Source organism: Hyla sarda, chromosome 2, assembly GCF_029499605.1.
Source record: "Hyla sarda isolate aHylSar1 chromosome 2, aHylSar1.hap1, whole genome shotgun sequence".
NCBI classification, from domain to species: Eukaryota; Metazoa; Chordata; class Amphibia; order Anura; family Hylidae; genus Hyla; species Hyla sarda.
Genome location: NC_079190.1, coordinates 456,527,091 through 456,551,903, shown reverse-complemented (window position 1 = coordinate 456,551,903; position 24,813 = coordinate 456,527,091). Strand labels below are relative to the sequence as shown.

The window sequence follows — 24,813 nt, the reverse complement described above, 5'->3', positions numbered from 1 at the left end:
TTTTCAGCAGCTGAGGTGTGAATAATATAGAATAATGTGATACTTTATTAAGAATATTAGAACTCTCCTCCTTTGTTGCTTTGTGTTGTTACAGATATTGACTTGTAGTTGTGAAATCTCGTCACACTCAGAGCTCACTTCTTGTCCTGTCTGCTCAGGACAATACCATTGATGTGAAGAGGAGGATCTCACATTATTGCTCATTAGATTTTAGGGTAGGGTCAAGTGTGACATATTTTGCTGTGTATTTTGCAACATATGTTCTGCAGCTGAATTTGCTATCCATTGACATCAGTGGGTAGCAAATACTTAGCAAAATAAGGCACGTATGACCCTACCCTTAAGGTAGAATGAAGCTTTTCTCAGTCACAGTAGTAGTAATAGAAGTAGGAGTAGTTTCAGTCAGAACAGTCTCGATGCTGTCTTATCTGAGAAAGACTTTCTGCAGCCTTAAAATAAGCTCCCCTCTTCACATCAATCTGTTATCCCGAGTAAACAGGATGGGACATCCCAGCTACAAGCCAGACAGCTCAGCTGACAATGGAAGATAGATGCATTATGGCTAATAACATTATACTAGTAAGTTGCTTTATTATACTTTTTGACACCATACACAGGTTGTTTCTTTTGCAGAACAGCAAAAAAAAAAAAAAAATGCCTACTGCACTTGCATTACACTGAAAAAAATATCCATACAAAGGCATCCATACAAACTGCACTTGATATATCTGCATATGGAGACAATATGTGTACTATTCAGATAACTCCCATTAGGGTAATTTATACTGTATGTACATGTATGTTCTGCAATATATCTATGAGGTTATTTAAAGATTAGTTGAACCCTCAACACTTGTTTAAGATTTCTCTATTCTTACAAATAACCCCTTGGGCCCATCCCAATGACTATCCAGTAGGAAGGCCCAACTAATTACATCTCTTTTTCTTATTTACTAATGGGACTTGTATGATTTGGTGCAGGTTATGATTTCCCCTGGGTCCCACATACAAAGATAATTGTACCTGTAACTATCCCGGGAGTAGAATACTCTCCATAGAGGTCACCCGTAAAGGGTTATTTCCACTAATCCGACAGGTCTGGGAAATGGCTGGCTTTAAATAAAGCTTGCCTGTCATTTGTGTACACAAACATTGGCATATCGGAAGCACGTACGGTAATTGTGATTGGAGATTGAGCGGGTCGACATTCGGCACCTGACAGGATTTTTCAAGTCCATCACTTTCCAGCTGCTGCGAAACACTATATATTTAAGGGTTTCAAGAATCATTTACATTTTGGTCCTTAGGAAATTTGCATTCATAAAAACTGCTTGGATATTCTTATTGCTTCCTCTTCTTGTGGTTAGCTGTCAAAACACAGTGATGCTTTGGAAGATTTATAGTAAATGGGTAATGAGATTGCTGAATGTTAAATGCAGCTTTCAGATTTCATTACTGGATGGGGGATGGAAGAGATAGTTTACTAATGTACAGACTCGAACAGCAAGCCAGAAGAAGTTTTCATTCAATTGAGGTGTTTAAACTAAAATAATTTCGATAAGACAATGTACGGTATTTTGCTTAATGCAACAGCACAGCGTGTGAAGACGAAAATTGTGAATAACATTGGAGCCCCCCTAGGCGAAGTAGGCTTAATCTTCTTATAAAGTAGAATTGGAAAAAGTGTTTTGGAAGCTTATGTTGTGTTTTAGTTTCAATGTCCTTGTATTAAAGAGGTTTTTCTAATAGGTCTTTTTGTTAAAAGGGTCTCCAGTAGAGATGAGTGAATTTTTTTGGAACAAAAACGTATTCCGTTATGAATGAGAAAAAATGAGATTTGTCTGAATCTCAATTTTTGGGAATTAGCTTCAAAGGAATCACATACAGAATCATGTCCCTGCTCCTTTACACTGAGTGGCAAAGCATGTAGCATATGCAGCTTAGTTCACATTCTGCTGCCTTCCGGCTGGTGTGATCGGGTTAACATACGAATGGAGGCTTCAGTGGATACAGCCGAATCACCACAGCCCTGATGAACCCAGATGGACGGGGTAAGGAGGATAAAACGAACTATAATGATCAAGATGCAGTGCGTTTCGCTGCACATGTGCAGCTTCTTCAGGCTTGTGCAATGAAACACATTGCATCTTGGTCATTAAAGTTCGTTTTAGCCTCCTTACCGTGTCCATCTGGGTTCATCAGGGCCGTGCTGAGATGGCTGTATCCACTGGAGCCTCCATTTGTATGTATATTCACTGAGCCAAGTACCAGGTGCAGAAAGTATTTTGGAACCCTACGAGGTAAACAGTGACCATGTACACATTCTAACTCATGCTTTTTACATTTGCTCAGCTGGATGTATTGCATCAGAGACAACAAATATTAACTGAACCCATGTTCAGTTAATATTTGTTGTGTATGCTTCTTAACTCAGTACCTACAGAAGCAAGGACTCCTGCCACTGTTCCTGTACTAATCAAAATTATCAGTTAAATCAAAAATGAATCTGATGCCTGGTGTAAGTGAATCCTTCCAAAACTGATTTCACCCATTCACCTTTGTGCCATGTTCCTCTAGAGACCACCTCCTCTCTAGTCCCTAGTGATAAACTGATCAAGAATCAGCCAAGAGTCATATATAATTTATGAAGAAACCCAGCAGCAAGTTCTTACATTATCTCCAGTGCCACCATAGGAGAAATGCAGTATTACATAGTTCTTATTGAAATCAAAAGGCTGTCCTTGTAAATCGTGGACGAGCTTGATCCTCCAGAGTATGGGGAACTCTTTATAGCTAATTTGGATAAGAGATAAAAAGAGAATTCCCTAATAGCATATTTGAAAATGGATCCTCTAAACCAGACAATTCCATGGATGGATGGGGAAGACCACTTTTCAGTGTCATTTTGGGTGGTCTTTTCAAAAAGCTTTAATTGTATAATCAATTAAAAATATGTTAATATCAGGGACTATAGCTCTATAGCTGACCAGATTGGGTGGGTTGCTTTGATGACTTGCCTTTCATCATGGCCAAATACATCCCAACATACTGTATGTCCAGATAAAACTAACATACAAAAACATGATTTTGATATACTCTATCGGTACTTATTTATTCTAGTTGTGTAACCGCCCAGTGGTTTTGATGTGAATTGCAGTCAGTTGAGGGTTTTGCTAGCAAGTTGCAAGATTGTGTTGAATTGGTATCATAAAAAAATTAAAGGGTTGTCCAGCTAAAACAACCACTGGGACCCCCGTGATCCCTGGAACGTGGATGATGATACATACATGGGGTTTACAGTGTGTACAGTATTTCTCATCAACAGCTTAGTAGAAGACACATTCCTCCTCCTGCCCTTGTGCCCTGGTCCTCTGGGTGAGCAGCTCCATCCACTGTAAACAATTTGCTTCGGGAATAAACAACCCAGCAGTAGATACCTAAAGATGACGTTTTAAAAGATGTCTACAATGGACAATGTGTGGAACTCTTGGGCTTCATTTGCATGTTCTAGCCTATCTAAATTTGCCCCGATACCATACTTAAGACTTTTATTTTCAGTCTTCATTGAATCTACAGGAATTCAAGAACTTTCATGTTTAATGCATTTTTTTGCACTAAGCAACACTGAGCTGTGTTCCGTGACATGGCAAATGCTATATCAAAGGTGCTTCCAGGCTTTATTGTTCATAAGAAAAAGGAGAGGCCTTGGTGTTGTGTGAATGATCCCCAGTGTGTGACAATTCCAGGCATGATACAATGATTAAAAACAAGAAAGGAGGAACTCTAGGAGCTCAAAATATACACAGAAATGCTCTGCACCGTTCATTTCCCAGAACACAGACGGCTGCCGCTGCTGCTGCTTTAAAATTAATAAATGCCCTTTGTGTGAAAAATGTTATGTGTCCTAAATCTGTCAGAAAAGTCCCTACATAAGGTTTCTACTTCTCCCTCTATAATAATGATAAATTTCACACTATGTAATGAGACTAAATTTGCAATGCAAGCGTTTCCAAATCACGCATGCGGATAGCACCAGGCTTAAATTTCTATTTATATCCCAGAACTAGACAGGACTTTTTTTTTTATTTTTTTTCTACCTTATGCTATGTAAATGAGTGGATACTGTAGGATTAAGGCTAGTAATCACTCAAGCCGGAGTCATGTACAGTACATTTGGAGGATAATGCGGGCGCTAAGTCCAACAACGTTGACATGCTAGATGATAATGGTTTCTTTATAACCTTAATTGACCCAGAATGCAATATTGTCTTGTTTCTATATTCCATAGCCTGTGCTGCTATGTATTGTATCCTACAATTACATTTATGCACAATTTGCAATTACTTTGCACAAATGACCCTTTGTGTAAAAAGCACATTGTTCTTTGAGTGAATGTGTATCATGTAAATTTATTATTTTTTTTTGCTATTTTCACATTCCCTGCATGCATGTAATCCTTATATAATTAGCCTCGGTAGAATATTTTTTTTTCTATACCATTTTGTACAATAGGAATCAAATTAAAATGAGCAATTCTACACTGATGTTATGATTACCAATGCATTCACTAATGACTTTCCATCGCATAATTATTCTGTGGTGCTGTTTTGACAAGGTCTTGAAATAGTATCTTACTAAAATATTAGCTGGAATAAATTAAAAACGTTCAAGTGGCGAGAAGTATGCAACACTTGTGACAATAAAGGGAGGCAAAAATAGATTTATTTCCATTTTTTTTTCTTTCATAGTAAAAGAAAATTGTTCAATCATATCTGCTTTTCAGAGGCAAAGATTTATGTATTAAGTGCTTCATAGAGGGGGTGTAGCTGTGAATGTATTTACATTCCAGCACTTGTGCCTGAGAGGTCTCTTTGGAACATAAGAAGACCCCTGTGCTATGAACGGTACATAATAGGTGGAGGCCCTGTTGCACATTTTGCATTTAAGCCTGCGCCCATCCCCACTGCTGCTGTTCTGATTGTTCCCAGTACTTACTGCTCTAATCTACTTCCTGGGTCCTCTGACATGTTGTCCCTGCAGGAAATTTCCACTCAGCCAATCATTGCCTGAGGTCAGTCACGGCTGAGGGGTATTCCTGAGACAACACAATACAGAAAGCAGCCAAGAGCAATTGGGACCAGAAGTCTTCAGAACAGCAGCTGCAGGTGATTGGTGCAAATAAGTATTGTTTATTTTTTTATTATACAAGCACCCTAAGCCAAATATATGTATGTATAATATATACATATATATATATATATATATATATATATATATATATATATGTGTGTGTGTGTGTGCGTGTGTGTGTGTGCCATTGGGCAACATGGTGGTTGTTGAGCTACAGCGCTTGAGACCTGGGTTCAAACCTAGCCAAGGGCAACATCTGCATGGAGTTTACATGTTATCCTTGTGTTTGTATGGGTTTCCTATAGGCAATTGCGGCACTCACCAGTCACAAATTTTTTTAGCTTTATTTTAAAAGAGTGCATTTAGATACATGCAGTGGCAGGCGGCAGACAGAAAACAGGGGTGCTACTGGCACAACTGATTCATGCATCCACTTCCTCAAGCCAACAATGCTATATCTATGTGCACTTTTGTACAATAAAGCTTTGAAGATTCCATGACTGGTAAGTGCCACAATTGCATTGATTTCTCTTTGTTTAGTTATTTAATTTCAACAACATTGCAGAGCACCACCCTATATGAGGTACAGATGTTCGGTTCAATCAGCATGTTTTATGAGACCTATGAGACCGTATATAGTGAATTATGATTTAGTGTCAGACTATTATCACTTGTGTGGTCTGAAGAAGCGCCCTTTGAGCGGGCGTGAAAGCTGCTAACCCCTGTCACGGGAACCTGGCGTGTGGCTGATTTTGTAACCTGCACCTGAATTAAGATTTCCTTGGCATCGTAACGGTGAGTGGACTTCGTGAGTGCTCCCCCGTCCAGTTCTATCTCAGTACTATTATCACTTGTATCTGTGCTTTGGGTTTCCTATAGGTACTTCAGTGTTCTTCTACACATGAGATTGTCAAAACTCCCCAAAAAATTTTTGGGGTAGAATCACCAGTCTGCTTTAATTTAGTCAAATCATATGAACCTATCCACAAGACAATATCTTTTGATTCTTGTGGCTGCACTTATAGTTTGGTGCAGTTGTACCCAATAAACAGTGCCCTTGTGGCAACCAGTGGGCTTGAAAATAACTTGTCACTTATGCTCTTCCACTTTGTGATCTTAGACCCTTGGAGAGGTCACAAGCCAACTATAATGTCTTACACAAACAGTAATGTCTTTGAGAAGCCAAGAGTAAAAGTCACATTTTGTGTTTTCCTGACAGGCACTTTATAGAACTGTCAGACCATTATGCCAGGTATGGTAGGGTAATGTAAAGGAATAGATTTCCAGTCAACTGATGGGACCTTTGGAACCTAAGCATTAGAAGTGTTGTCCCCCAGTCATCTCATCAGAGAACAAGTTATATCAAGTAACATGGATGTTCATTTGCCAAAACAGTTTCCTCCATGGTGAGTTTGCAACAGGTGAACGTCAGTTCCATTTTATTAACCATCTGGAAAACTTGCAATACTCTCTTGTACTCGGTTAGACAGGCACAGCTTTGTTTACCTTCCAACATCTAAAGATATTCCAGGTTTTACTAATCCAAGCAAGTCTTTGTGTTGAGGAAAAAAAAAAGCCTGGTCCTTTTGGGATACGTATGCAATTATTCTTCTCCTCTTGACAGGCCAACATTTTTTTCTCCCTTCCAGCTTTGCTGTTTTGACCATAAACGGGAAGCTCATGGGACATGGACCAGATTGAAAAACTAGAAACAGACAGATGGTTATTTGTAATCATCATGTAAATGTAAATCCTATAGAGATATATTTTTTGTGATAGCAGTTGTAGATGGAGAGTCTGAAGCTAAAGGGTTGATTTCCTATTATTATCCAAAATATTGTTTGCTAATCTAAACGTACTTAAAACCATTCAGGAGGACGAGGAAAGGGAAAAAAAATCAGTGCATTAATGTGCTGTGTCAGATCTCCTGCTAAATGACATGGCGTGGCCGGGACCTGGATTCTGGCCTAGTTTGGCAGGTGTTAGTAAACAGTTGCCTTGCTGGAAGCAGTGATTCGTTTTCGGTGACAGGTGCTCGTGACCATTCATTTAAACACTTCTTGCTTCTGATACACACAAAATGTTCAGCTATTCAACTAACTTTAGGACTATTCTACAATAAAATATGCATTCTTCTCAACCGTTCCAGATGACTATAAAATATGTCTTGGTAGAATGCTTAACTTTTCGGCATTTGAATTTCCTTGTTGCAAAAATTCCATTGTTGCAATATAGTGTTTTTTCTACCTGTTGACTTATTATTGTGGAAGATGAACTCTCATATAATGTAACAACATTAGACTTTACATATAAGCCAAATGCTAAAAAGGCAATTGTGTTGTTCTTAGATGAAAGGTGACCAGCTTCAGCTGTGATCTTGGCATCACACAAGAGACCAGATGTATGAGGGAGGTTATGACTTGGGCTCATGGAGGGTACTGGCATAGATGACTTTTGACATCTCGGGGATTTCTCTTCCACAAATTTGTTTGAGTGGAAAAAGCTTAAATGAACATGAAAGCTCCACAGACGTTTCAGTTTTGGTTTGGAAACCAGGGGTAGAAGTAGCAGTTGGTCAAAAAGCTACCACTTAACAATTCTATTTTATTTGGAGCTACTGTAACCTCTTGCCTCCTACGATGCTTTACTGCCTTCTGTAGAATGTCTTTATATTTACAGAATTTCAATGTATCTCTTGTTGTAATATGAAAACAACCATTGTCTCTTTGCTTCCACTGGGTTGTTAACCAATTACTTTGTAAAGTAGTTTTCATTTGGAATAGTAATCGTGAAGTGGATGTAATTTTGTAGAGATACGGCCAACATGAGGGCCCTAATCCCTCTTTTAAAACATGTCATTTACATAAGATGTTAACATATGTTACCTAATTTATTTTCAAATGAAGTGCTGATTTACGTCTTGCTTTTGGCATTCTTGGCCATGTCTAGCATCGGCCTGGAAAATTGGAATGAGTGGAGGAGCAAGTGCTCACAGACTTTTACAGTATGCCAACTCTGTAGTATCACTAAGAAGGTTTCTGAATGCCTATTATAAAAAGCAACCCAAGACATCTGTAGCCTCACTTAAAATGTAATTATGTTAAAGTTAAACTTGTATGTGTAATGTGGATTTAATGTCCCTCATGTTTCTTCAACAGTGCTTCGAGATGACTTCCGGCTCAACCCTACAGATGTGGTGGTGGCAGCTGGAGAACCTGCCATTTTGGAGTGCCAGCCACCCAGAGGACATCCAGAACCTACTATCTACTGGAAGAAAGACAAAGTTCGAATAGATGACAAAGATGAGAGGATAAGTGTAAGTCGACTTCAAGGCAAACAGATTGGGTTTGGTTATGGGCAACATGCATATTTAGTTGAAAGAGAATGCCTTTTTTAGTTGATTCTCTTCCTGTTAGAAAAATATTATGAAAATAAGCTGGTCAAATCCTTGGTGTCCATCAGCCGATATCACCAAGGAATGCCTGTTATTTGGAGTAAAATTAACAGCACATGTTTGATTCATCTGTAGCACCACCACAGGTCAAATTAAGAAGTTCATGATGTCCATTGAAATCAGTAATTCACAGATAGGCTGGGTCCCCTAGAGAAGTAGTCCCCAAAACAGTCCTCAAGGCCCACCAACATTTCAGGTTTTTTTCAGTTCCTTCATTGGAATAGAACAGGGAACAGTTCAAATCCTGGACTATTGGTAGGCCTTGAGGACTGGGTTGGGGACCACCCATTTCTGTTATGGCTTATTGATGAAGGTCTAGAACAGTGGTCTCAAACTGTGGCCCTCTGGATGTGGCAAAACTTCAACCTTCAGCATGCCTGGACAGCCATTGGCTAAATTAAATTTAAGTTTTGCAACATCTAGAGGGCCACAGTTTGGGCCACTGGTCTAGAAGTTAATTCTTCTCTTTTTAAAAATTAGTTTTCTAAGTCAGGACTTTCCTTGTAATAAGCCGAGATACAGAAATAAGGTCAGTCCTATTTAGTTAACTATCTCCTATAATACAGATAGAACTATTCCTTATTGACTATTTCTAAATGACTGTACCCAAATTTGTATAGAATCATAAATACTTGTAGATATAGTTTTTTTTTTAATTTTTGTAGTTTTATGCCGCTCAGATTTTGACATTGAATATCTTTACATGTTCAAGATTCGTGGTGGGAAGCTGATGATCTCCAACACAAGGAAAGGTGATGCCGGCATGTACACTTGTGTAGGAACCAACATGGTTGGAGAAAGAGACAGTGATCCAGCTGAATTAACAGTGTTTGGTAAGATTTTTTTTTTGTTTTGTTATCGCTATTTATATTCTATAACTGAACTATGTAGTTTGCGGGAGTTAAACACTATTGGATTTTTTGAAGGATAATACAGCGCTTTGCAACAGGTGAGTATGGTATAGATTTTAATGCCCAAGCTGCTATACTGGTAATGTGATTCCCGAATTCCACATAAGAGTATAAGTATATATAAAGAGATAAACAGTAAGCGCTAATTGGAACTTATATGTGTGTATGTCTCATACCTTTATTGACATATATGTATGACTTGATTGACGTGCAGTTGAATTACTCTCAGAAAGGGATGTTGGTATAGGGTATAATTAGTAGAGCTATGCAAATCTTGCATTCGTAAGGCACTGTTCGATTGGTCGAGCATATATCCTTTCCTGAAGATCTTGAGGTTATACAGTGATTTTCGGTGATGTCCGGTAATTCAGATTGAGGATGTCTTTCTGTGATGTATAGCGGGAGCCGCGAATCGAGGTAAGTGCGGTTGAGATGCCACGGGCCGGGGCGTTCTCCCGCTATACCTCACAGAAAGACATCCTCAATCTGAATTACTGGACATCACCGAAAATCACTGTATAACCTCAAGATCTTCAGGAAAGGATATATGCTCGACCAATCGAACAGTGCCTTACTAATGCAAGATTTGCATAGCTCTACTAATTATACCCTATACCAACATCCCTATCTGAGAGTAATTCAACTGCACGTCAATCAAGTTATACATATATGTCAATAAAGGTATGAGACATACACACATATAAGTCCCAATTAGTGCTGACTGCTTATCTCTTTATACTATTGGATATTTACTGCACAAATGTAAAAGTGTACCAGTCTCTCCTCCTGCTCCCTCTTTGAGAGGGAAGAAATGGAACAACCAGGGAGGGAAGACGTTATTAGTAGTAGGTATTGATAGGGTATTTTAGGGATGCAAGGAAGTAACACAGCATGGAAAAGAGGAAATTGGTGAACAGCTAACATGAAAAACTGCCTTTTGACAGCTCATAGTTTCCATCAGAGCAGTGCTAAGGGTGATAGAAAGCATATGGAGGAGAAAGCCCTTTAGGTTACATCTATCTATAACTTTAGGCATGATAGTTGTATGCAGTACTAACATACCATTTATGATATGAAGGGAGTATATGGGCCTCAATAAGCTCATATAGAATTATAATCATTCCTAGTCATAAATGCCCCAAATGCAATGGGCCCTTGTTTGTTTAATTATGGTTCACACTCAATATGGCTGACCCAGGTGCACCCCTTTTATAGCTTTTTTACATACATCCATTGGACCTATCAGCATATGAGTAATAGACATTCAGCTTCCTCTTAGGCAGACACCCAGTATAGGTATCCTTGATCCTGGACAGCTGCTTCCTTAATGTCTCACCATAAAGACAGCTATCTTCCCCAAAATAGATTATTATGCTCAACACAACATGGCTGATGTTTTAGCCTCAACTTGGATTTTAACAGAGTTGCCAGAATGCTAATGCTGCCTAGTTAGGCTAAGTTTTTACTTGTTTCAAAAATGCCCCAAATGCCAAAAATGCCCCAAACGCCAAAAATGCCCCAAACGCCAAAAATGCCACACTGCGTTTTCTCGGTGAAAAAACACTGTAGCCAGATGTTAGCTGCGAATCAATAGGAGTTTATGAAACCCCATACCCACTTGGCATTTTTGGTGTTTTTGAGTGTTTTGGGTCTCAGTGGGCAATTTTCAAAATCGCAGCATGTTGAGACCATATAACTACAAACCCCAGGGCCGAAGCCCAGGAGTCACTAACTCCCCTCTTTTTATAATCCCCTAAAATGTAAATTTTATTGGTATCTTATAAAATAATCCCACAAGATTGGTTAAAAATAAGTGTCAGAGTGTTGCTATAAGCAATCCAAAATGACCAGTAGGTCATGACAGGGGGTGGCTGTGCCCATATTTTAAGTTGCATGTCATTGTGTTGCCATTGCGGCATGCTGCAGCGCCGCTAATACATTGTTCATCAGACAGGGGTTTCCCTACTGGTCATTTTTGATTGCTTATAGCAACACTCTGACCGCAATGGCAACACAATGACATGCAACTTAAAATATGGGCACAGCCACCCCCTGTCATGACCTACTGGTCATTTTGGATTGCTTATAGCAACACTCTGACACTTATTTTTAACCAATCTTGTGGGATTATTTTATAAGATACCAATAAAAGTTACATTTTAGGGGATTATAAAAAGAGGGGAGTTAGTGACTCCTGGGCTTCGGCCCTGGGGTTTGTAGTTATTGTGTCTTAGGACCCCTCATTCCCCATTTGGGGTGTTTTTGAGTATGTTGAGACCATGGCATTTTTTTCAGTGAAATCCTGGCGTTTATCTTCCAAACAAGTCAATGGCAATGCAAAATCACAATTAAAAACGCAATGTGGGTTTTACATTGGTAAAAAAAAATGCAGTGTTGGTTTTTCTGGTGTTTTTTCCTGCACTTTTTTTTTCCTGGCCTTAGACAGTTATAGCTGAGACAGGATGTTTTAGGATATAACTAGGCTATGTTGCAATTTAGGATCCTAATTCTGGATGGTGACTCCTTTGGAAGCTGTAATGGTGTCCATTTACTACCACTTGGAATTGGTAGAACAGAATACTCGACAAAAGAAGACAACTTGAGGTCTTATCTCTGCTGTTTCCCTTATTTGAAGAAAATAAATGATGTTAAATACCATTTTGAAGTCACTTGCATGCAGCTTTTGGCCTCTTTTTGGACCTGGAATCCTTGTACTTGACAACATGGGGCCCATTATCAGCAATGTGTTCCTTTCAGAAAGAGAAAATCACGTAGATTTCATTGATTTGAGAGAAACAGACTTGACACAGATGATACCTGCACTTGCCTTTTACCATGTGATTGTATTAAAACTGTATCATCAAACGGCTTCTCTTATGTTTAAAAAATGTAATAGCCATGTTGTCTCGAGGTTAAATATAGAGGTTCAAGTGTGTAAAAATTTTGAGTTCTAAAGACATTGCAAAGCTCATGGATAATAAGCAACAGACATGGACCCCACAGCAAGCCATTGCGAGGTTGTGTTAGATGAGTAGCGTTACGCCAAACACCAGTCAAAAGATCCTTGACAGACAAAGAAAAATCAATACGGATAAAAGGGGTCTAGAAAATAAAGTAATCTGCACCGGACAGAAGTTATACACTATTATGTGAATCTCCGCAGTATTCTCTATAGACACGTTGCTGGAAATATATTGATTATTATGTTTCAGAAGTGAAAATTTTGTATAATAAATACATAATACAAAAGATGAAATTAATTGGTTGCTTTTTTAAATTGTGAACAATGAAATCAATAGAAAATCCTGTTGATACAAGACAGAGAGGCAGAAAACATGGACATCTCTACCTCTACTGTAAACCTTCATGTGTTACCATTAGTTTCTGTAATTTACCTTTTTCATTTCATTCTTTTTTATGCATTTTGTTATTTTTAGATGGACAAAATAACACATGCAAATATAATTTTCAGAATCCATAAATTTGAATTAGAGCATTTTAAAATTAAATGAACCTCTGATACGTTTCAAATAGATAGTAGGGCAGGGAAAATGTAAAAGTTAAAATTAAACATTTAAAATAAAACTTGAACTAACCATTTATTTGAATTATGTAAGCAAATGTCCGAAAATTATGAATGACAGGTTGCTGGTCCAATAAGTATTTATATATAATACTTATAAAGCTAGGGGAATATATTGCAAAAAGATCAGAATAGACAAGATATGTCCTATAAAGATAGAGGTATATGAAATTAGTGGCTGTGATATACGGTACTTCTTTAGTCACACTGCTCTTACAGTAAAGAATCCCTGTCTGTGATAAATGTGAAACCGTCTGTCTTTTAGTGTAGTGTAGACTCACTTGTCATGGTTACTGGCCTAGGTGTTAAAAGATCAGTAGAAAGATTTCTGAACTGTCCACTTATACATTTGTTCATTGTAAAAGTATATAGTACTTACATATGAAAAAGTATGAATTCTTAGTTATAGCAGACATTAGTATGAGTTACATATATATATATATATATATATATATATATATATATATGTCAACCATAACAAGCAAGGAGCTTAAAGGGGTACTCCAGTGTTCCAAGCGTTCATAACATTTTGTACAGAATGCTCTGAGCCGGAGGCCGTGATCGTGATGACAGGGCCACACCCCCTTGTGATGTGTCACACCACACCCTCTCCATTTATTTCTATGGGAGGGGGCGTGTCTGCCATCACGGCCCCTCCCATAGACATGAATGGAGGGGCGTGACCATGATGTCATGACCACTGCCACTGGAAGCCAGCGTTTGTTTAGATGCTGCAGGAGATCACAGGGGGCCCCAGCAGTGGGACCCCCGCGATCAGACATCTTATCCCCTATCCCATGGATAAGGAATAAAATATCAACAGCAAAGTACCCCTTTAATGTGGCCTCTATGAAATCAAATCATCCCCAATATTTATCTATAAATTAAGAATATCCAAAAATTCACATATCCCAAATTCTGCTTTTATACCACTGCTGATTTTACTTAATCCAATCAGAAAGATTTGATAATAAATATGATATAGCCGGCAGCTTTGTTTTATTAATGTAGCTTTTTTTTTTTTTTAAGAGAAGCGTGGTTATTATCGCACATTGTCAGATCATATCCAGGGAGATTAGCACTGAAAGCAAGTTATGTGGGAGCCTCTAATCTAGTTTATCTCGCACACGTAGAATGTTAATTGTATTGGCAGTCGCTGGGCTCGCCGCTCACTCTATAGTTTTGCAATTAGCTGTTTGACTGATTAAAATGGTTCTTCTTCGAGCCGAGTTGTTGAAAAATAATATAGTCTGTGTTATTTTTAAAGCTATTATTGCATTGGGATTCTGCAATATTTAGGCCATAATTGGCTTCCTGGTTTCCACAATGCCCCTCTGAAAACTATAACATATTCTTACTTTAAAGAAAAATATCCTAAGGAAATAAATAAAAGCAACCATCACCTTGTTGTTACAAAATAGGTTCCAGATCTGTCTCGTCTCTGTGCTTACAATATTACCCATGACAGTAAAATTGTTTCACGTCCCAGTCCCCCGAGTATGCTAAACCTGTAATTTTTCCAAATGCATTCACTTATTTCCATTGTGTATTCCTTCTTATTCAAAATATTATGCCCAAATGCTACTTGTTTTTGTTAAACTTTATGCTGTACATGGATAATGGTGACCCATACCTTTTTCTACAGTAATTCCACTCAAAGGATTTGTTAAAGGATTTAATAATGACCATTTGTCTTCTCTTTTTCTTCCTAAGAACGGCCTACTTTTCTCCGAAGACCAATTAACCAGGTAGTTCTAGAGGACGAGGCTGTAGAATTCCGGTGTCAGGTCCAGGGGGATCCACAGCCGACAGTCCGGTGGAAAAAAGATGATGTTGACTTGCCAAGAGGAAGGTGGGTCTTCTTTTTATTGTTCTTTGTAATGTTTATTGGTTACTTTCTACTGGGAGAGTCAACGGGTTCTGTAAGAACACTCTAGTATTTGTTCTTCATATAATAAAATGTATCACTTTACAAACAAAAATATCTGCAAATAATATTGAATTAAAAATGAATTTGCAATATGTTTCAATATAGTTTAGCTCTAGGGAGGAATAGTTTCTCCTTGTGGGGCATTCCAGCTTGCATAAAAAGTGTTATAGGCCAGGCAATGGTCCCCGGGAAATGGGTATGCAAATGTTCTTTCCTCCAGTAGGCAAACAGCTTTCTCTCTAGTGCCACCTTTTGGAGGTAACTTCTCTGTAAGTCAATTTATGGCCCCTTAATGAGCCTTGAAACCTGACTGGGAATGTAAGCTTTACCAGAATCATCTCTAAAGGAAAGAATCACCCATTTGTAGACAGTTGTTTTGAGCTTCTCATCTCTCATCCATACAGAGAAGGGTACTAACAGGCTGGGTGAGAAGAAGCTTTTGACTTAGGTCTAGGAAGGAATTGTTTTTCCTTGTTTAGATTTATAAATAGCTGTTTTGGGTTACCCCTCACCTGTTGCAGGGTGCAAGCTGGCAGGATGAGACCTTTGTAGGTATGTTCCATTGAGAAGACCACCAGCTGATGTATGGAGTCTTATAGCCCAAGCATTGATTCTTGGGAAAAAGGGTATGCAAATGAACTCTCCTCCAGAAGAGGAGTCCCACCAGGTATTGCGTTTCCATTTAGGTTCCGATGGTTCATTTCAGAATCCTTTGTGGCTCGAGGCGGCAGCTGGTGTAAGGGGGCTTGGCTGTTTCTTGTATTTCCTCACAAGCCAGCCCCCTAATGACGTTTGCGGTCCATCTGTACATCCTGACATGCTGGCGTCCCGTGATCTCGGCAATCTGCAGAATGAGGGAACGCAGGGAATGCCGGTATGTCATTACGTACAGATGGACCGCAAATGTCATCAGGGGCTGGCTTGTGAGGAAATACAAGATACAGTCAAGCCCCGAACGTCATTGGAACCTAAATGGAAACGCAAGACCTGGGGGGACCATAAAAGAATAAAAAGAAGACGATTCATGGCAGACCGGTATAGCAAGTAAATGTACAACTAGCATAATTCATCATAATGGGCAGGATAGTTAAAAGTTAGTTAAGCCTGGAATACATCTTTAATGCAACTTAAAAGCAAAGGAAGCATGAAGTGCTCCAAAATTTCTTGGTAGACAGATGCGTTGACCCTGGATTTAATGAAGCTCAGTGGACCAACACCAACAGATGACATGGCTCCCCAAATCATATAATATATTGGGGATTTGGGGTTTTCATGAGCTGTAAGCCATAATCATCACAATGATGACAAATCACAGCTTGAATTATCTTGCTTTACATTTAATGAGTCTCATAGATTAGTTTCACCCTTTAAGTTGCATTACTAAAATGAATGAACTTTGCACAATATTCCATTTTTTTGAGTTTCACCTGTATATCTTAGGGCAGTGATAAACAACCAGGGGGCTTCCAGCCATTGCAAAACTACAACTTTCAGCATGCTGTCCGGGCATGCAGGCACCCTGAATGGGAAACAGTTTCATAGGGCAATGGTTTCTAACCAGTGTGCCTCCAGCAGTTGCAAAACTACAACTAGGTCACATGATAAACAATACATCACTAATGTATCCCATAATATCCCCTACATTTTCTGTGTAAAACTTGTAGTAACATTGACATTTAGTGCAAAATCACTACTATTCACTACTACCGATGTAAAGAGCATAATAATAATTCAGCATATTACCAGGTTTAGCATTACTCTTGTACCCATCTATATCCTAGGGCAATGTTTCGAAACCAGGACGCCTCCAGCTTTTGAAAAACTACAACTCATGTTATGCTGGGAATTGTATTTTTTCAACAGCTGGAGGCACCCTGGCTTGGAAACAGTGCTTTGAGTCCTAGTGGCAAATTATTATTTTAGATACTGTTAGTTTATAGTTTAGGGTAGTCACTGGGACAGCATGGGGACAGTGAATCCCTGGGACAGCAAAGGCTGTAGTTTTGCAACAGTTGGCGACACCCTAGCTTGGAAACACTGTCTTAGGAGCACTCATCGCTATGAAACAGGTCACCTTTAATGATTTTGGTTGGATATGTAATAGACAAAATGCAAAAGCATATCCATAAGGCAGTCAATGACATCACATATAATATCCATAAAATGATACATTGTTGGAATCTATATCTGCTATGTCTGCATTCTGCTCCCAGAAGGGGTCATCATTTATATGGCTTCTAATGAATGGATTGCCTTAAATGTAGGTCGGGCATGTGGTTTGGGAAAATGATATGTCTTAGAGGGCAGCTGCATGCTGTAATTACAAAGCATGTAAAACAGAAATTCTTCCCTTTGCTCAGTGAAGAGATTTTCAATTACAAGGGGAAATTTGTGACAATGTAATAACTATTCTAACCTCCTGTACAGAACAGGGCTGCCGTTCCGAGCTCACCGCCAGGGAAGATGTGTTGCTGTCTCGTAGAAAAATGTGCTTAGACTGAACGCTTGTGTTTAGACTCTGGGATGATGCTTTTTATTTTTTTTTCTGTCTTTTGTAAAAATCTGTCCTAGAATTGCCGACTTGACTTTTCTGAAGCCCCTAATAGACATTTTATGATTATACAAGGACAACATTCAGGAACGGGAAGTGCCAGCTCGAGCGGGGGATGTTTGGCTGGAGCCCCGTGCTGTAGTAGCAGGCAATGGAAAGCCTAAATTAAATTTCTTAAAATAAATGTACAGAACAGATTTTCTGATGCTTTTTACGGAATGAGGTTAAGGAAACATAGTAAAATGTGTATGGTGCTTTACTACGATCGTGTAATGTGATTTTATACTGGCTATCTCGAGGACTGGAGTGGTTTGCCATCTCAGGAGGTAAAATATAGATCTGTGTCCTCAATTACATAAAAAAATAAATAGATGGAATCACCAGGATAGGATAATTTTAGACTAGGGCAACTATATGATGTCAGCACTAACCTATTGAAACCAATAAAGTATTCCAGTAGAGGGGCAGAAGAAGCTGACCATGGTGCATAAAAGAACACATAGAGGGTAGGTAAATAAAAAACAGTTTAATTCTAAAGAATGTCTAGTGTAAGTTTATAGTCTAAGAAATAGACTGTCTGAGTGGCCCAGAGGTAACAAGTGATGTTGTATGCATCACAGCTTTCACTTGCTACATTTTTCTGGGCTGAGTGCTCTGCATCCAGCCCATGCACTCAGTGTACAACACAGAAGCAGGGACTCTGCTTTTGAAAGGAGTCCCTGCTCCTATATATTACATTTCGTGAACAATTGCAGGGCAATTGGGGGAACTTTCTAATCTGAACTGTGAGCCAAATCCAAAACTAAAATTAGTACTTTTTCTGTCTTGTAATGTTTTTCCCAAGCTGACATATATAATGCAGAGCATTATAAACCTGTAAACTCCAGGGCTATGTCTGGTTTATGGTCATTAATTTCAGTGCTAATTTGTTTCAGCCTATAGATGCAGCAGTGTTAGGTTTGTTAAAAATCACAGTCAAGGGGGAGGGGAGGGGGGGATTAAGAACATTGTTTCATATGCAAATGTAAACCTGAAGTTTATTGGAGTCATTTTTATTAATTTTTATTAATATTCACGCACACTTTTTGATAAATTTGGTTATTTTTTATCTCTAATAAATCAGAATATAAACAAATAGATTTTCACTTCATTTAGCAACATTTTCTGGAGACCGCACCCACTCAACTTCATAATAAACACCACTATTTTTACCACTTTTTAAAGCAGAAAATTGCTGTATTTTTTCTTTGCCATTGTGCGCACATTTTTACAACAAAAACCAGGCACAAATCAATTTATAAATCCCTCTATTGTCACAACCCACTGATAGAGCACAATCTAGGAACTGCATGTGTAACATGTAAATTCAACATTTAAAGTGTACCTGTCATCAACAAAAACTTTTTATATAATGTAGATCGTACCATTGAATGTATATTTGTAATATACATTGATTATAGGAGACCAAATACAGGAAGTGAGGGCGGGACAAGCAGGGCTCTGTGTAGGCTCCTGGCTTGTCAATCAGCCTGCTGTGAGAGCCAGGAACATGTCATAGAGCCTCAGTGTACAGAGTCCTGCTTGTCCTCAGTGTACAGAGCCCTGCTTGTCCTCAGTGCACAGAGCCCTGCTTTTCATCAGTGTACAGAGCTCTGCTTGTCCTCAGTGTACAGAGCATTGCTTGTCCTCAGTGTACAGAGCCCTGCTTGTCCTCAGTATACAGAGGCCTGCTTGTCCTCAGTGTACAGAGCCCTGCTTGTCCTCAGTGTACAGACCCCTGCTTGTCCTCGGTGTACAGAGCCCTGCTAGTCCTCAGTGTACAGAACCCTGCTTGTCTTCAGTGTACAGAGCCCTGCTTGTCCTCAGTGTACAGAGCCCTGCTTGTCCTCAGTGTACAGAGCCCTGCTTGTCCTCAATGTACAGAGCCCTGCTTGTCCTCAGTGTACAGAGCCCTGCTTGTCCTCGGTGTACAGAGCCCCGCTTGTCCACCCTCCCTTCCTGTATTTGGACTCCTCATAGAGACACACAGGTAATAGCTGCAGGGACAAAAATATGCACATTTTGTAACCAATGTATATTACAAATATACATATAATAGTATTATCTACATTAGGAACAAGTAATGCCGCTCACTCCTTCAACCAAATCTGAAGCACCTGCGCAAGGACACGCCGGTCTATATATATATCTACATTATATATATATATATATATATATATATATATATATATATATATATACATTATATCGAAAGTTTTTGTTAACGATAGGTACACTTTAACATATATCCTTTGCTCTCCTATATAATTATATATTTTGTTTATTTAGTTCAGAGTATTGATACATTTCCTAATACACATTGCTTGGGCCATGCTATCTACAACCCAAAGAGAGAAATCCTGCACAATATACAGGGCACCATACATCTTCAGTATCTGGAGATGCTGGATATTCACTACTGTACCTTGACCGGTTCTTGAACTGAGTCTCTTGTGACAAAATGTTAAAACAAATTAAGTTTGTCGGCATCAATAAAACAGGAGACTTCTACCGAGCTACAAATGCTGGATGTACCGGCGGCACACAGGGGTAAAGCTGTTGTTCTAATGTAAGAAATAAAAATGATTTTTGTTTTCCAATTGAACTGGATTTTAGCTTTTGCTGTCATTTTTCTGCTAAACTCTGTAAAGACAGTAATGTGATCTACACTCTACAAACACAAGGCTTTTATTTATTTCTTTTTCCATAATTCTAAAATTTTAAATTGCACGATATAAATGATTTTCCATGAGATACATTTTGTGTAGTCCTTTGAGGGCTGAGAAAATTTGTCTCTGAGAGGACATGTCTGAGGACGGTGAATGTCCACCTTATCATTGTGTCATTTTTCGGTCCAGCATTTTCTGCTGATTCATTTCTTAATGTATCTTTGCAGCAATTGTAGCTCAGGTTTTCTGCTATTAAGCTCCCAATCCCCTGAATTGTCATGGAATTAAAGGATATTATTTTGGTTGCCTACAGTTTCCATTAGACTACACTACAGAAGCATAGTCTACCATGTATAGTGGACTCAAACAGGTTGAATGTAGACTACAAGGACATATATAGACAAGTAGACTTTTGATCTGTTTAAGACAAACCATGGTTCATGTCACAATACAGAGGTAACAGCATCAATAATGATAGGGTAACCACTACATTTCTGTGTTGAACTACATTATTGGCATAGTGCACCACTGAATGGACAACAGGAGTAGGGACTTCTGTCAAAGACTGCATTCCCCGCTCCAATACTAAGCGGCAATGCATCAAAGTACTCACTACATTACATTATCTATGCTGGGTGTGATAGAGCCCAGTGAATGTAGTGAGCAGTGATGCATACAGTACTGTGTGCAATGACACTTACTGCAATATATTTGCTGGCTCAGGTGTTATCTAGATGTCCTGCCGTCATGCTATAGTTAATGTGTGCAACATCTGTATCTTTTCTCTGTGTTCTGATATATACCCACAGTGTACAATCAAATCATATGAATCAAAAACCTTTTTATTGAGATTTTATGCATTTCCAGCTACTATTTCTAAACAACTCAGTTAAAGCATAACTTTGCATGGCTAAGAACACAGCTACAGTTACTGCCCTTAAGATCCCGCAGCATATTAATAAACATATGACGGTACAACTACTCACTATCAACAGTTACTGCCCATGAGGTCCCCTGGTATCTCATGAACATATAACTGTGCAGCCCTCACTTTAAGCAGTTGCTGCCTATGAGGTCCCCTGGTATATCATGAACATATAACTGTGCAGCCCTCACTTTAAGCAGTTGCTGCCTATGAGGTCCCCTGGTATATCATGAACATATAACTGTGCAGCCCTCACTTTAAGCAGTTACTACCTATGAGGTCCCCTGGTATATCATGAACATATAACTGTGCAGCCCTCACTTTAAGCAGTTACTGCCTATTAGGTCCCCTGGTATATCATGAACATATAACTGTGCAGCCCTCACTTTAAGCAGTTGCTGCCTATGAGGTCCCCTGGTATATCATGAACATATGACTGTGCAGCCCTCACTTTCTGCAATTACTGCCCATGAGGTCCCCTGGCATATCATGAACATATGACTGTGCAGCCACTTTCTTTCTGCAGTTACCACCCCTGAGGTGCACTGTCATATTATAAACACATGACTGTACAGCCACTCACTTTCTGCAGTGGTAACATCCGTATCAAGTAGGTGGGTGTTGGCCTGGATTTATCATAATAGTGCCAAGACAACCAAGGAGACAACTTTAGTCACCCCATTCGTGCTCTTCTTCTCTTGCTAGGATGCTAACTGTGTTTTGTTTGTATGATCCCTTGAAATGACTGCATGTGTCTTTGGACAGGAAAAGTCTTGTTGTTCTGGAATGTTGCAAAATACCAAATAAAACATAATTCCAACAACAAAGTAACTAAAAAGGAAAAACAAATCAAAGCACAGCATAATCTGTGTCATCTTCCTCAAGGCTCAGAACAGCATATTACATATCAGCTGTCGAAACTTCATTACATTTTTTGTTCTTTATAAGAACAGATGGCGAAAGCATTTCTGTGATGTACTGTATTCTCCTGTTTTAGTTTTCCTTTTTCTCTCATTTTTGTTTTATTTTTTTGTTCTCTCACTTTTTCACAGCTGGTAAGCAGATGATCCATGGTGCAGTGATGACAATGCATGTTATCTAGGGGCCAAATCAAAATAAGTTGAATATTTCTTATAGAAGTGAGGGGGCCGTATGTGCGTGGCAAAGTATCCTGGATCCTGTAGTACACGAACCCCCCCCCCCCCCCCCCCGTCATCAATCACCAACAATCAATGCATTCATACTGGCCCAATGGCTGCCAGGTATTCCAGTACAGATCTCCCTGTTTCTGATACTGTAGACTTCTTACTACCGTTCTGTCATCTTTTCTGCTTCCAATTAAGAACAGATCTGAGCGTCCCCCCTTGTATATCTAGTTATGCAGCTTTCTTAGGCTTCAGCGGACTGGCATAATATGGCATCTCTGAAAGGTTTTACAAGCACCTTTGAACACAAGGCTGAGAACGTTAAACCCTTAAACAAAAGCCGCATTGAGACGCGTTCAGATAACACAAGGTAGAGTTTTCATTCTATTATAAGACCCGAGGAGCGAAGAGTAATAATCCCACAACACTTACTGTACACAGAGGGCTATTGTTTCCTCTTCTGTACACCTTTTTGTTATTTATTGCACTTTCTGGTTGCATTCCAGACTTTTCTATAGTTATCACTCAGTTCACAGTTTACATACAGAATAGTTTTAGATATGTTGCCAGCCCTCTGAAATATCACACCAGAACTTTAAAATGCTATTGAATTAACTGTAGATTAGACCATATTTATTCTATCTACTATCTATCTATCATATCTATCTATCTATCATATCTATCATACCTATCTATCTATCTAGAAGCAAACAATTTCAGCAGCACACCCGTAGATAGAGTGCAAAAAGTGGAATTTTATTGACCCATATCAAATACGACGTTTCGACGACATCCCGACATCGACGACATTGAACACTGAGACAGAAATCCACGGCAGAGTCTAGAGTCCCCATCAAATTTGTCCGACAGGGACAAGCGGAGGCTAGGAGCGGCCACTCGCTGCGGAGGAGGTGCAGGAGCTGGCGGAGGAGATGGTTGCTGCTGTAGCAGAGGCAGGAGTTGCTGTAACATGGCGGTCAACTGCGACAGCTGCTGTCCTTGTTGGGCAATCTGCTGCGATTGCTGAGCGACCACCGTGGGAAGGCAGCGGCACCTCAGCGGGATCCATGGCCGGATCTACTGTCACGATTCGGCTCACAGGTTGTGGATCCACTGTGTCAGCGAGGGATTGGCGTGGACCGTGCTGGTGGACCGGTTCTAAGAGGCTACTGGTTTTCACTAGAGCCCGCCGCAAAGCGGGATGGTCTTGCTGCGGCAGTAGCAACCAGGTCGTATCCACTAGCAACGGCTCAACCTCGCTGACTGCTGAGAAGACGTGGGACAGAAGGACTAGGCAGAGGCAAGGTCAGACGTAGCAGAAGGTCGGGGGCAGGCGGCAAGGTTCGTAGTCAAGATGGATAGCAAGGGTTCAGGTAACACAGGCTTGGACAACACTATACGCTTTCACTGGCACAAGGCAACAAGATCCGGCAAGGGAGTGCAGGGGCAGTGAGCAGATATAGTCTGGGAGCAGATGGAAGCCAATTAAGCTAATTGGGCCAGGCACCAATCATTGGTGCACTGGCCCTTTAAGTCTCAGAGAGCTGGCGCGCGCCAGCACATGACAGCAGGGGACCGGGACGGGTAAGTGACCTGGGATGCGACTCGCGAGCGGGCGCGTCCCGCTGTGCGAATCGCATCCCCGACGGCCATGTCAGTGCAGCGCTCCCGGTCAGCGGGACTGACCGGGGCGCTGCAGGGAGAGAGACGCCGTGAGCGCTCTGGGGAGGAGCGGGGACCCAGAGCGCTAGGCGTAACAGTACCCCCCCCTTAGGTCTCCCCCTTTTTTTGTCCGACAAGTGCTTTACCTGGGACGAGGACACCGGGAGTGAATGGAGGGTTTCCTCAAAGGCAGGGAGTACAGCAGGAGTGGGAATGGGGAGGGAGGGCAGAGGGTGAAGCTTGGCACGGGGCAGGGTAACACAAGGACGGGGGCCATGAGGAGGCACTGAGGCTTGCCTGACGGGACTGGGAGGGGGGGAGAGGCACTTCCTATGGCAGGCAGAGTCCCAGTTCTTGATCTCCCCGGTGGTCCAGTCAAGGGTGGGAGAATGAAGCCGGAGCCATGGCAGACCGAGGAGGACCTCAGAGGTACAGTTGGGAAGGACAAAGAACTCAATCACTTCGTGATGGGGTCCAATACACATCAGGAGGGGTTCTGTGCGGTAACGCACAGTGCAATTCAATCTGACTCTGTTGACCGCGGAAATGTAGAGCGGCTTGACGAGACGGGTCACCGGGATGAGGAATTTATTCACCAAAGAATCCAGAATAAAATTCCCAGAGGCACCAGAGTCCAAACAGGCCACGGCTGAGAGGGAGGAGTTGGCTGAAGGAGAAATCCGCACGGGCACCGTGAGACGTGGAGAAGCAGACTTTGAATCAAGAGACGCCACACCCACGTGAGCTGGGTGCGTGCGTGCGTTTCCCAGACGTGGAGGACGAATAGGGCAATCCACCAAGAAATGCTCGGTAC

At 40.3% G+C, this 24,813-nt stretch overlaps 1 protein-coding gene and 1 long non-coding RNA gene across 10 annotated transcripts in view; one reads left to right on the top strand and one right to left on the bottom strand.

The window, feature by feature from the left end:
* ROBO2 (roundabout guidance receptor 2) overlaps positions 1-24,813 on the top strand; it is a 524,692-nt gene that overhangs the window by 361,028 nt on the left and 138,851 nt on the right. For all 8 annotated transcript variants that reach the window (XM_056559374.1, XM_056559371.1, XM_056559377.1 and 5 more), the window contains exons 3-5: positions 8,289-8,446; positions 9,297-9,417; positions 14,792-14,930. In XM_056559374.1, coding sequence (XP_056415349.1) covers positions 8,289-8,446; positions 9,297-9,417; positions 14,792-14,930 — 418 coding nt within the window. The remainder of the gene's footprint in view (positions 1-8,288; positions 8,447-9,296; positions 9,418-14,791; positions 14,931-24,813) is intronic.
* Positions 1-24,813, bottom strand: part of LOC130357051 (uncharacterized) — a 133,451-nt gene that overhangs the window by 90,773 nt on the left and 17,865 nt on the right. The window contains exons 1-2 of one of the 2 annotated variants that reach the window (XR_008889087.1): positions 17,425-17,667; positions 12,152-12,245 (exon numbers count right to left, since the gene is read on the bottom strand). The exons of the other annotated variant lie outside the window; for it this stretch is intronic. This is a non-coding gene — a long non-coding RNA (uncharacterized LOC130357051). Of the gene's footprint in view, positions 1-12,151; positions 12,246-17,424; positions 17,668-24,813 lie in introns of those variants that run through there. 2 annotated transcript variants of the gene reach the window in all.